At 40.6% G+C, this 13,542-nt stretch overlaps 2 protein-coding genes across 2 annotated transcripts; both read right to left on the reverse strand.

The window, feature by feature from the left end:
* Window positions 1-1,282: 1,282 nt before the first annotated feature.
* On the reverse strand, window positions 1,283-3,916 carry purbb (purine-rich element binding protein Bb). Its single transcript, XM_061060865.1, has one exon. The coding sequence runs from the start codon at window positions 3,855-3,857 to the stop codon at window positions 2,937-2,939; it is 921 nt and encodes a 306-aa protein (XP_060916848.1). The 5' UTR covers window positions 3,858-3,916; the 3' UTR covers window positions 1,283-2,936.
* Window positions 3,917-8,098: 4,182 nt separating this feature from the next.
* Window positions 8,099-10,825, reverse strand: ved (ventrally expressed dharma/bozozok antagonist). The gene is made up of 3 exons (XM_061060866.1): window positions 10,356-10,825; window positions 8,828-9,120; window positions 8,099-8,675 (listed from the first exon to the last, which is right to left on the reverse strand). Exons 1-3 carry the CDS (start codon window positions 10,582-10,584, stop codon window positions 8,289-8,291), a joined length of 909 nt encoding a protein of 302 aa, XP_060916849.1. The 5' UTR covers window positions 10,585-10,825; the 3' UTR covers window positions 8,099-8,288.
* Between the last annotated feature and the right edge of the window lie 2,717 nt (window positions 10,826-13,542).

Genomic DNA, 13,542 nt, shown 5'->3' on the forward strand with positions numbered 1-13,542 from the left:
TGATTGGACACAAAGAAAAAAGTTGTAGTTTGATGACATCATGAAGCAGTGAGGGATTATGGGAGTTGTTGTCTTTTTTTATTGTTGTATTTTCTGTCTCAGCTTTTAAAGTTAATTCAAGTTTCCACTTCTTTAAAGCAGGAATGATCAAACTTTGAAGTTTGCAGCTGATCGAAGAGGAGTGTTAACATGATCAGTGTGACTTCTATGACGGTGGAATATGATATTTTTAGGTTTTGCACATTTAAACAAAACAAGGCACCTGAAGACGCCTGATGAATCCATCAGCGGTTAATGGAAACAATCATGAGTTCCACGTTTGGACATATTCAATATGTGGCTGGAGCCGTACGTGTGATCGTTTTAAATCCTCACACTGACCTCTTTCAGTGACAAAGCACAATAATCCTACTCTGGATTTGACCGTGCTCGATTTTCAATGAGGCTTTCTTTGTCCAATCTCAGCTGAATCACGCAACTTTAGTCAAACAGCACAGGACATAGATGAGATCCATGTGCAGAATGTCATGAGGTAACATCAAGGGAATATGGAAGTAAAAGCTTTAAAGTCGTTGATTTTTTTTTATCTAAAAAGGGCTCTGGTTTCAGTTCCTATCATTTTGAGATTTTTACGATCTTTTCTGATCTCATATTGAATACTGGGTGCTGGATAAAAAAAAAAAACATCCAAAGACAGAGGAAGACACACCAGAAGCTGCTCCAATAAACATTTCATGGGAAGCATCAACACATGCGACGTTTCAGTCCCCTCGACCTTCATCGGAAAAACGGCCCGAAATGTCACATGTTGTGATAATTCCCATTAAAGGCAGGGTTGGTCATTTTTTAAAAACTTGCATGATTTTGAAAGAAGCATTCCCTGTGTGCTGCGTCTACACCCCCCCCCCCCCTCCCCTCTGAAGCCACGCCCCCTCACTTACATGCATAGTGGCAGACATGTCAGTCAGTTTTTACAGGATTACAACTGATACAGATGACGGATTTTCTTTGTTCCTTTTTCAGAGAACCTGAGTTATTAATTTCTGTCAGGACCTAAAGACTATTTCAACCAAAATCTTAAAAAAGTGTATCAGGAGAAACTTTGTCTTCCTTCTGTCAATAGTAGTCAATCAAGCAGCTGCAGCTCATGCTGAATGTTGAAATGAGGAAAAAAAAAAAACATTTGACTCTCCACACTCATTGAGAATGAAACAAACATTTCTGTAAATCAGATGCTCTTATTTTGAAATCCAGCTTTAAAAATATTCAGTCACAACATGGATGCATTTAAAGGTGTTTAATTAAGGAAGTGTTATACTTTCACTCTAGGAAAAAACAAAAAATAATCTGGAGGTTTGAGTCACAACTTTGTTTTAAGAAATTAACCTTTTTTTATTTTTTTAAATCTCGAAATTCCTTTATATAATACATTTTTGCTTTTTTATAAGTATTTCAAAATATCATTTGCTGGCTTTGTTCAATAATATTTTTCCTATAATCTCATTTTTAATATAGTTCTCTTCTGAATAAGAAACAAAACAAAACAAAACAAAAAACATCCATCATCAGTGTGTTTCTGTCCAGGGTCTTCACGTGTTAGAAGATGTTACGTCATGAAAAAAAAAATGGCCTCAGGCTGGTGTAAAGATGGCCATTTAGTTTGTCCGTCGGTCCAGCTCCAACCATGCCAGAGAGCATGATGGGAAAAAAAATCATCTCCGGGCAGAGCTGGAAGGTCAAACGTGGTGCTCCCATCCAGCGAAAACAGATATTTGGACCCTTGTTTGTGGCGTGAGGGGAGCAGATCATTTCAAGTCCCAAATATTTATAAACTGTAAATCTTATTTTTAAATACAGAAGATATTTGTTTTGTCCCCAGGGGCGTAGAACTGGGGGCCGCCAAGGGGGGGGGGGGGGGGGGGGCCCACCCCGTACAGTCCTCTTTCCCACATGTTGGCTCTCCAAAGCGGCCCTTCTCAAAACACCAGGGATGCTCTGGTGCGAGACACAGCAGCTTCCTTCCCCCCCCCCCACCTCGGCCGGAAACAATATTAATTCAATCAATTAAAAATACTTGCTAAAATTGTATGTATAACATAAAACCCAGCTGATCCACACTGCGACTGACTGCAGGAGTCAAAGCTTTAGTTTAAGTCCGCGAAACGAGGCCCTTGTTGTTCGGGCTTAAAGATAATCCTCTCATCAGTAACTTCCCCTAACATTTTTGGGTAATCTTTTTCGATTAACTGCCGCCTGCTGCTGCTGCGGCTGCTGATGCTGCTGCTGCTGCACGGCTCCCACTGGGCTGACAACGCAAACACATCCAGCAGCTTTCTTTTCCTCTACATTCTTCTCAGGTTCATCTGACTTGCACAAAAAAAAACAAAAAAAAAACACAACACAATCTGCCCACCGAGGAGAGAAACCTGGACCGGAACAGGAATACAATGGATGCTCCTTAAAACTGAGCAAGGAAAACATCTTAAACAGGTTGACTCCTCACTCTTTATTTTTATTTTATTTTTAAATATAAACTATGTTGCAGATAGAAAGCGGTTCTTAGCCCCTCGCTTTCTCTATTGTTATAAAAACCAATTTGCTGGTTGTTCTTTTTTTCCTTTTTAACAATAAAGCACTTTTTTTTTAATCAGCCAAATGAGATATCAAAATATCTCATTTTACACATTTAATCCACTTGCATTAAATTCACACAACCACTCCAACCTTCAACCCTACAAACTTTTTTTTTTTAGGATAATACACCAAAAACTTCCCCTTGCACATGTACTTTACACGATACTTTTTAGTAGGCTATAACAGCACGATTTGTCATGCACTTTATCTCTTTTTTTTCTCATTTTTTTTTTTGCAAAATACCCCCTTGGCTATATTGCAGATCTGTCATGGACTAACAGCTGTTTCTTTTTCATTTCCTCTCAGTCGTCCTCCACGTCGTCTCCCTCGGACTCGTCTCTCCTCTCGTACATTTTATCCCTCTGCCTCTCCTGGATCTCCTTCATCTCCTCCGCGTATCTGCTGAAAGCTCCCCCGAATTTGCTCCAGGCTTTGAAGGGGATGGTGATAGAGTTCCTGTAGCTGGGCTTCACCTCGCTCACCCGCAGGAACACGCCGTATTTGTTGGACCCCACGTCGAAGAAGAACCGCTTGGAGTCCACCATGATGGACGTGCCCTCGGGGAGCTCGCTGAACCCCCCCGCGGCGGCGTTGCCCGCGGCCAGCTCCTCGTCGTCTCCCCCGTAGTCGTCTATGAGCTTAGCGAGGGCGTCTCTGAACTCTATTAGCCCCTGAGCCGGAAGGGCTATGGTCTGACCGGCCAGCATGCCGCCCACAGGGCCCCCGACACCAAAGCCGGGTCCCCGGTTAACGGTCTGCCTGATCCGCAGGAACCTCCCCCGCTGGTTCTCCTTCAAGTCCAGGTAGTATTTGCGGTTCTCCCGGACGAGAAACTCACTCTTCAGCGCCCTCCGAGGCCCGCCGTCCTCCCCCATGGAAGCCTGGGCTATCTGCTCCGGGCTGCTAGGCCCAAGCTGGGCGTAGTGCTCGATGAAATCCCCGAGGTAGTCCCGGAACTCCGCCGCCACCGACAGGGAGAGGGTCAAACGACTCTTGGAGCCCCCGGCCCCGACCTCGGCGATTTTGATGAATCTGCCCTTGCTGTTCTGCTTCACGTCCAGGTAGAAGCGCTTATTTTGAATGTCGAGGCGCTTGGACGCCAGCTCCTGGGTCTCCTGGTCCCTCTGGAAGTGCTGGAAACCACCTCCGCCTCCGCCTCCACCCCCGCTGCTACCGCCGCGCTCACTCCCGCTGTCTCCATCCGCCATCTTCAGCTCCACCATTCGGCTTCTGCCCCTCTCTCCTGCGTAGCTGCTTTCTGCGCGCTCCCCCTTCTCGCTCAACAACAGGGCACTTTGGGGAGCGTTGTGATTGGCCGAGCGGCCCGTCACTCTCGCAAGTTCACACGGTTACCGCTTCCCTATTGGTTCTCTGGTTTTGACGGTCCCACCCACACGCAGAATCCCTCGTTGGCCATTGGTTCAGAATGAGGTTCCGTTTGCGTACTTCTTGTTTTTGCAAACTCTCACTGGTTGTGAAATCTCGCTGCTTTATGACATAATATGATGAAATAAAAGGTTTTTTTTTTCTGTGTTTCTGGCTTCAGCTGGTAAAATACCTCAGCGTAGTTTGTTTTTCTCCGCGTAATAAGAGCGGGAAGGAAGCTGGAAAGCCTCCAGGGTCGTATTATTATAAACCAAAATGGTTATTTGATCTACTATTATGAAATTCCTCCAATTTAATACTTTATTTTTTTCATATATCATCTTCTGTTGCCTATTACTGGTGGAAGAACTATTTAAACTTTAAACTTTAAAATATGTTAAACTACACTTAACAAAAAACAATAATCCAGATTTTACTTTTGCAAAAATAAAAGTAAAAGCAGGCTAATAAAAGTTAAGAAAGGTGTCTCCTGCCAGTCTCAGATTATAATTAACACCCATGCATAAATATGTGTCCAGTTGCTTAATCTATTTTATATTTATAATTGAGTAAAAATTCAGTTAGCAGATTCAACAAATTTAGTAAACAATTAATTAATAAAAATGATTCTTCATGGATCCATTGGTAAAAATGAAAGCAAACTTGAATTGACATAAATCCATGTTTTTTATTTCACTCTGTTTTCCAGTGATCAAGAGTAATCTCTCGACTAACTTTCCTTGTGAGCTCAAGATAACGGCGCTGATTTCCCCCTGATAATGCGATAAATTCTCGAGATCTGTAGAAAACTACTGAAATCGAATAATTATCAGGGAACACGGGCGTTTTTATCTCGAGATATCGACCGAAATCCAGTCCTTATCAAAGGAAAACGTTAGAAAATGAAATGTATGGCAGCAACCTTTTTGGGCTCGTGACCCCACTTTGACTTCACAGAACTCTGGTGACCCCAGACGTCCAAAACACTCAGAGTTTTGGTATAGAATTAGTTTGTTTTCAATCATGTAATAGTTGTTCTTATGTGTTGAAAGTAAACATTCATCTTAGAGCACATTTAGGCTTTTTTTGGTGTTTATTATTGTGGACAGAGGAGGAAAGGATGGGATGACATTTCCACACAATGGATGACAGACGGACAGAGACTCTGCACGTTTCTTGATTTGGCATCGGCTATATCAGCTACATCTACATCTACAGCTACATCAGCCTGTGTTCTATATTTAAATATACAATATATCTTTTGTCAGTCAATCAGGCGACCCACATGAGGTTGGGACCCCGAGGCTGGAAAAGCCTGTATAAGGCCTTCTGGGCCTCTGTAGAAATTCCTAAGCTGTCAAGCCATTAATTGATTGGACTTTACCCTGCAAGCTTTAAATCAGAGTTCAATAATAAATAGATGATTTTGATTCCATTATCCAATCATTGTGGACGAGATCTTTTTTTTTAATTCAAACTGAAGATGTGATTCTTTCTGATACAAATTCTTGGCTCATCTTCAGCTACACTGCACATGCATGAAGTTAAAACTGTATTACTGTAATACCTTTCTCTGTCCACAGGTGGCAGCAACGTTCCGATATTTCTCCCCTGTAAAGTAATCAGGTCGATGTTCCTGTTGAGCTCCTTCCACCTGAATGTCAGCAGCACCTGTGACTCTGAAAGTGAAACCACATCCATAGTACGAACAGTTCTTCTGCAGGCCTCTGCAGCTTCTTCACTCAGTATTTCCTGTGTTGTGTGAGCGTACACTTTCTCAATCAGTGAATGTTTATGTGTCCTTTTCAGAAGAATGAAATAACATCAGAGCTCTGCAAATCGGTGGTAAAAAAAAAAAAAAGAACTTGAGGGAAACACTGAATAAATGCTGAAAAAAAAACAGACAAAAGTTTGGACTACAGTCAGAAACCAGATACAATAAAAAAAAAGTATTTAAAAATATATCATGTCACATTTTATTGGCTTTACTATCATGATAGAATCTGTGAACACTTTCTTCCTACTTTGCAGTTACTGTAATGAAAGTCAGGTGGGCGTTTGAATCATTTTTAAACTGATTGATTTATTTGTTTTCCTGAAAATCATTGTGGAACATTTAGTCCGAAAAATATTTCGTTTTTAGACTCTCCTTCATGTCAATAACCCGCTATATTCCTGGAAATATGACCAAGAAGTTCCTCCCTGTCCTGAGTGGAAAAACACATAATTTTAGTGATTGAGCAACATTTAAATCACAAGCAGAAAACTGAACCCAGTGAATGAGACACTGGAAGAGACATATTTTACTGCACAGTAACTCTTAAAGGTCACTAAAGGTCAAAAGGTATCTTCAATTCAAGGAAACACGACCCCAAACCTTGTTCAACTCTTTCTATATTCAAGTTCTATATTCAGTTTTTCACAACATTCAAATAAATCCAAATGTTCCAAATGAACTCTAACAGAGACTTTAAAGAAGACACAAAAGAGGAAACCAAAATACATCATTCTGATAAAATTGAGCAGAAAAAAGTTTAAATTCATTCATAAGAATTCATCAAACTGCAGGAAAATACATTTTGAGACACCCAGGCCCCCTGAAAGGCTTTATATGAGATTTTTTTGATCCAGCAGATGTCGCCCTTGAGCACCAGCATGAAACCAAAACAACTCGCGCTGCACTGTTGTGTTAGCATGCTAATGCTAGCGATCTTTATTATGCTCGTATCTTCACGCTGTAAATTTGTAAATTTACCTGAAATGAGCGTGTTCTAGAAACACAGTTAAGCAGTGAGTACAGTATGTTATTCTTCTTTTCTCTAGTCCCTCAATTAAACAACTTTTATACTCGAGGGGAGGAGTCAGCCGGCTGTCCTGGCGATGTAAACAAACTGAAGATAGGACTCTGAAAACTCTGAAAACATCACAGACAGTGGGACTCGGGTGTTACACCCATTGTAGACAGTCATGACTCACAGAGTTATTTTCAGAGGATATACTTGATTTCTACATTTAAGTGTGAAAAATCACATATTAAACCTTTAACCCGATGATGACAACCTTTAGACAGCAAATTAAAACATATACAGTATGTACTGTCAGTATAAAATAAGTTTTGAATCTTTTGTTTCCACAGTATACACTGAATATGTTTTTCATAAACTGCACTTGTGGGCACAGTGTTTATTGTTTACACATTTAGTAAGTTTTTCTACCTTTCTGTACATGTGTACTTTCTGTAGTGTGTGTATTTTGTCTTCCTTTGACAACGACATCTCTGCTTCATACTGTGACTGTTTTCACCTTGTTGTTGAAGTGTGCTTCACAAATAAACTTGCCTTGCCTTTGATTATTGCACATTCTTTTCTTTGGGTTATTTTTGAGTGACTACATATTTTTTCTTTAGGACTTGAGAAATCAAGTGTTGTTGCTTCATTTGTGTCGTGCTGTGGCTGAGGTCATCTAAAGTATTACAACACAGCGATATGAGGAAGTACAACATGAGGTTTAAAGGAGATACGAGTGGTGGAGACAGAAATTGTAACTTGTGTAAGACCTGCATGAGTCAGTGTACCACTTGATCCCTCAGCAAAAAAACATCTGAACACAAAATACATTTAAATTTAAATAACTATACTGTTAAAAAAACGTCCTTTTTAGAGGTATAAGAATAGTGGAGCAGGAAAATGGAAATCCTCAAGTTAGATACAGGTGGTAGGTAAACAATGCCCTCAGTTACATCATAAGATGGTGTTTTAGAGGGATACAATCTGTTATTTTTAAGGGATAGATGATGCCAAAAAGTCTGAAAGTTCTGCCTCTGTTTCACATCACAGGTGTGTAGGAGAGGAAACTGTAAACTGCACAAATATGTTTGCAACTTTTCTATACCACATAATGCCAGTGAAGGAGTTGGCTTGCAGTTTGAGTCATTAGAAAACAAGAACTTGTCTAATGTTGGGTGCATAGGACTTCAGTTTTCATAGTTTCAAAACAGGTTTTGATTATTTGAAGTTTAAAGTTCTGGTACTGTGACATCCCTAGTCACATCCCGCCACAGAGAAAGGCTCACTCATGAAAACAAACCAGAGAACCGATGTAAAGTTTTAATAAAGATTTTATTTTTTAACAATCTTATTTCACAGCAACTTCACAACACAATTCAAATAAATTCATTTTAAATAAATCCAAACTATACAGCAGTTACAAGTCGAGATACACGCAGAAATCACTTTATTGCACACCCACCCTGTAAGCTTTGTTTTCTTCTTCTCCACCTCCTTCAAGGTTCAGTAGTACTGAGGATAAGTCGAGTAGGAGGTCATGAGAGGAGTCGTTGCCGAGGACAGCATGACCCCGGGGAGGCCGCTGTACTGGTAAAAAGAGTCCAGGGGCAGGGAGGGGACGCCGGGCAGAGGCGAGGCGTACTGCAGGCTGTGGTGTGGGTGGATGTAGGAGGCTGCAGCCGGCCCCTCCTGTCCTCCTCCTCCTCCTCCTCCTCCTCCTCCAGCTGCTGCTGCTGCGGGGTGATACCTCGGGTACGGCCCCGGCCTGTACGCCTGCAGCTCGGGGTAATGCATCAGCTGAGAGGCCACGTTTGCCTGACAGGCGTGAGCCAGGGCGTCCTGCACCGTGCGCTTCAGCTTCATGCGCCTGTTCTGGAACCAGTTCCTGATCTGATAAGATAAAAGGAAACGAATGAATTGATATGCATGAATTCACTTTGATGTCTTCACATGATTAAAACTGTGAGATTGTAAAACACTGATATCAGCCGCTAACACAGATGTGTTCATTATCATAAACTGATTGACTGATTGAAGTTTACCTGTTTGTCAGACAGGTTGAGCTTCTTGCACAGCTCCGCCTTGTCCTGAGTTCCCAGGTAGGCGTTTCTCTTGAACGCTCGCTCCATGCTGCTGATCTGCTCCGCCGTGAACGCCGTGCGGGGCCTCCTGCCTGAAGGGGGCGACGGCGGGCAGGAGGAGGAGGGGGAGGAGGAGGGGGAGGGGGAGGAGGAGGCGCAGTCTCCGGGGACTAAGGGGGAGACGGAATGACCCCCTTCACTCTCGTAGCCGGACGTCTCCTCCTCTGTTCCGCTGCTGAAACCGGCCTCGGACACTGCAGACACCAACGAAGAAGAGAAATGAATCAGTTTTGAATCCCTTGTTGTTGTTTTTTTCTACAGGATGTTCAACATTATTTCAAACTGAACGGTTTCTATTTAAAGCTGCAGTATGCGACATTATCTCATCAGACCTTTAATTAAAATGACATATTTTGAACATCAGGGTTGGTTTGCACGTTACTAGCCAATCACAGCGAGTCTGAGGAGAATGTTTGGGTTGCTGTGACAACGATTGGCTGCATTCCATTTGATCATTCGTGGTAGATACTGCCACTTTAAGCACTGGAAACTTTTTTTTAACTTTAATTCCAAAAATGAACAGAGGAGATGTTTCAGAGACAGGAAGTAGAAGAGCTGAAGTTCTGTGTGTTCTGCTGCTAAATCGATCATTTTCACTCACACACATAAACGCTAAAGCGGGAGGTTTCTGTAGGCTGAAGTGGAGCTCATAGATCTGACATTTATTTAAATATTAAGTAGGCCTAGATGCTTCCCCGCCCCATTAATCCTACAACCATTACAGCTGTGCTTGTATTAACTGCTGGGATTGTTTGAAGTATAACTAAGAAAACAAAAATCTGCTGATTCAATTCTCTTAAAGCACATTTGAGATGTTTTAAGGAAAGCTGTGCACCAATAAACAATTAAAATATCTTCATTCCAGGTATTTAGAAACCAGATTTTAGGCCTAAATGTTTGTCAGAAGTACAATGAGAACACTCTTTGTTGTCCTTTTCCAAAATTTACAAAAAGCAAAATCTAACCATTTAATAAATGTTTTATTTCACACTGCAATGTCGTGTTTAAGCATGAGCTTGTGACGTTTAAGTTCACAACCCCGCCTCCCCTCTGTGAGCTCTTCTTAGTTACACATAAACAGATAATAAACAAACTTTATCAGATGTTATTATGTGACGAGTTCAGTTTTGTTTGCAGAAAACTAAGAACACTTTGAGCTGCGTTACAACTTCAATTTAAGTGTGTTTTTCACATTTAGTCATTTGGTAAGCTCTTTGACCGCACATGATTTGAGTTTAGAGCAGATTAAAGTGGACTTTAACACATTTTTTACTTCTCCTGAGATGCATTTGTGCAGTTAAAACAGATAAAATAGTGGAAATATGGATTTAATGATATGGAGCATATCTCAGAGCTGTGTTACACTTTGTTAAAGGTCATTTCATTTGGAATAAAATAAATAAATAAAGTGTGTGTTGACTGAACTCACCTTGGTTGTTCTGAGAGATTTGTTGCTGTGTTGAGCTCAGTCTGAACTCCTCCGCGCTCCGATGGCTCCGGCTCTCCTGTTCAGGTAAAACTGGAGATCTCTGCCTGCCGTAGAAACCGGGCAGACTCTCTGCATGGGTCCCGCAGGTCGTGGGTCCGGACCCTCTCCTCTCTGTCCCTGCGGGCTGGCTGCTCTGAGCCATCCACTCGATGGAGAAGCTTCCTCTCATGGCTGCTGCACCGTGCTCCAGTGTTTCAGTAAATCCTTTAAAAAGTTGAGTCCAGACCAGCAGGATGGAAGGCTCTGCTGGTGGTGCTGGGGGAGTCCTGACTGATCCCCCCTCCTCACAGGCGGTCTGTTTTTAAAGAGGGTCCTCCCACCCTCAGATCAAAGCTCACATCCTCCCCTCCTTTAAGTTTTCACAACTGGAGTCATTAAGACGTCTCATTCAGAGTCTCAGAGAGGCTGTTACAGTCAGGCTCCAGTCAGTCTGGGAAGAACCCCCCCCTCTAAAACCCACTACCTGCCCCCCACCCAAACTCCTTCCTGCCTCTAAAGAGAAGATAATAGACACACCTCTGTCTGCATCTCCTCTGTGAGCACGTCAGAACTGTAAATCTGTAAAGAAAAAATGAGTCGACTCCACAGAGGATTGAAGAAGACGAGTTTCATTCACTCAAAAAAACTTTTTCTAAAGTGAAAATCCTCAACTTTCACGGTCTTACGTCACGCATGTGGTCATTGTGATACTTGATGTCAATAATTGTGACAACAAATTTACTTTAAGACCCCTTTAAGGACCCCGACCCTGCCTTTGAGAACCGCTGCACCGAAATAAAAACACCACACTGTGTTAAAAATCAAGATATGAGACGGTCGACAGATTTTATTTTAGTCTAATAAAAAACAAACAAACCACAAAATCCTCTTGAAATCTTCTCTAGAACAATACATGAAATCATTGTTCTGTTTCTTTTTTGCAGAAAATCTCCTGAAAATGAGCTCAAAGGTAAAAATCAATCAGAGAGAGAAGAGAGATAGAAAGTGAAAACGTCCAAACTAGACGTGGAAACAAGCTGATTGGTGATTGTATTTGTTGTTTATTTATTTTCTTGTGTGAATATGTAAACATGTACATATGTAGATGTGCATGAGGGTGCTGGAGAATACGTACTAACTTCTATTATTACAACATTTATCATGAGAGATGAGAAAGAGAAATGGTTGATTAATTAAGTTAGATTTTGTTTTTAAATAATGTTCTTTATTTATGTGTTTAAGTTTATTTGAGCGTTTTTAAGATGTCTGTTGTGTTTTTGCTGCTGACTGTCTCGCTCAGAAAATACTTTCTTATTATCAATGGGACCAACCTGGTTTAAAGTTTAAATATATATTACATTCTGTATTATTTAAGTATTCATAAAGTAGGAGTATGAGGACGCGTTAATGGAGAGGTGATGGGATTAGATTAGAGTTCTTCCCACTCCTTTTTTCAACATTTATTCATAGTTGCATGTTGTCTTCTGCACTTTTATTTTGTGGGTTTGTTTGTTTGAAAAAAAGAAGTTCATGTTCGAGATAAAGACTTCAATTCAGTTCAGTTAAAAAAGAGGGGAAAGTTGTTTAGTTTCCAATGAGCATGGAGGAGAAAACATCCTCGAAGTAGAAGTTTCTGTTGGTTTCATTCAATAATAATAAAAATCAGAATCTGTTAAATGCATGTTCACACACACACACACGAGGAATCTGACTTCAGTGATCTGAGCTCTCCATGTACAAAAAGTTAAATATCAACAATAGACACAAAATAAAAAATGTCCAAGGTTAAATGAGACGATCGTGTGTTGGTGAGAGGTGCAAACATGCTGCGATAAACACGATAATAAAATATGTAATGATGTAACAGATGGTTCATTTACACTATCAGAGAGTTTTTACAGTATTTTACAGTATTTCAGAGTTTGCGTTGATTGATATCAGATGAAAAAAGTTGAATTAAATCAGTTTTTCCTGACATGTTGGACCCTTAAAGTGACAGACATTTTTACCACACACCCATATATCTCAAGTTGAATCCTGCGCCTGATAAGAATTTTAACATTTTTTACTGCAGAAAGTGCATTAACCTAATCACCATGGTAACAAATTCTGTCATCGTGTTATTAAAGGATGAAATTCTAGCAACAATAAAGATATATTTGTTCAGTTTTCTGGAAAATTTGAAGACCAAACGATCATTCAAAGGACTCTGTAAAAGCATTATTTGCATTTTTATACTTTTTCTTTTTCAACCTCGATGCAGAACTCACACTCAGGTTGGATCCTGGATGTCGGGTCCTGTTCAGTAATTATGTCAAACTTTCTATTCAATTTAGAAAATGCTGCTTTCCATCTGTCATTTTTGCTTCAGTCACTTATTAGAAATCCATTTGAACTTGTATTAAAAGCTGCCTGTTTATTTCAGCCCAAGCCTCTGGGGTTTGATGAGCGACATAATGAAGAGTGAGTGGTTTAATGTAACGACCACTCGGTGAATGAGAGCGGATAATCCCGGATCATCCCCCCCTCCCCGTGCAGATTAAAGACAACCTGTCTCCTTTTGAATTGATTAAAGTCAAATGATCCTGCAGTGATTAGTCGATCAATAATCACGACTTTCTGTCGTCTATTTACAACAACGTTGATCCTACTCTGACATCACAATAATGAAGATGTGATTTTTTTAAAGGTTTGAATTAAAGAGCTAACACGGGATGAGGAGGGTAAGGTAAATAAGACACTTCAAATGTAATAATTACCCCAAGAGAATACAAAATGACGTACAATCTGAATGCTATAGGACTACTCTGATCATCACCATGGTGACACACGTTTCCTATAATTAAAGGGGCCGTGCAATAAGCCAATAAAAAAACAGGTGTTTTTATGTTTATGTGGAGCTGTTCCATCTTTTGTATGATCTCTGTTTACATACTTTTTAACTCTCTTGTAACTGCAGGAGTCCAGGACAAATGTCTCTTTTGGGGTAAATAAAATTAATCTTATCTAATCTTATACTTAAAAATGATTTGTCGAAAAAGTACAAGTTTAAAATATTGTCAGCTATTAAATTCCTAAATACGGGGAAAAAATGCACCCAACACTATCATCGATTAATTATGAAAGTTATGCAAAACTTCTAACATCT

The sequence above is a fragment of the Labrus mixtus genome, chromosome 17, assembly GCF_963584025.1.
Source record: "Labrus mixtus chromosome 17, fLabMix1.1, whole genome shotgun sequence".
Classification (NCBI taxonomy): Eukaryota; Metazoa; Chordata; class Actinopteri; order Labriformes; family Labridae; genus Labrus; species Labrus mixtus.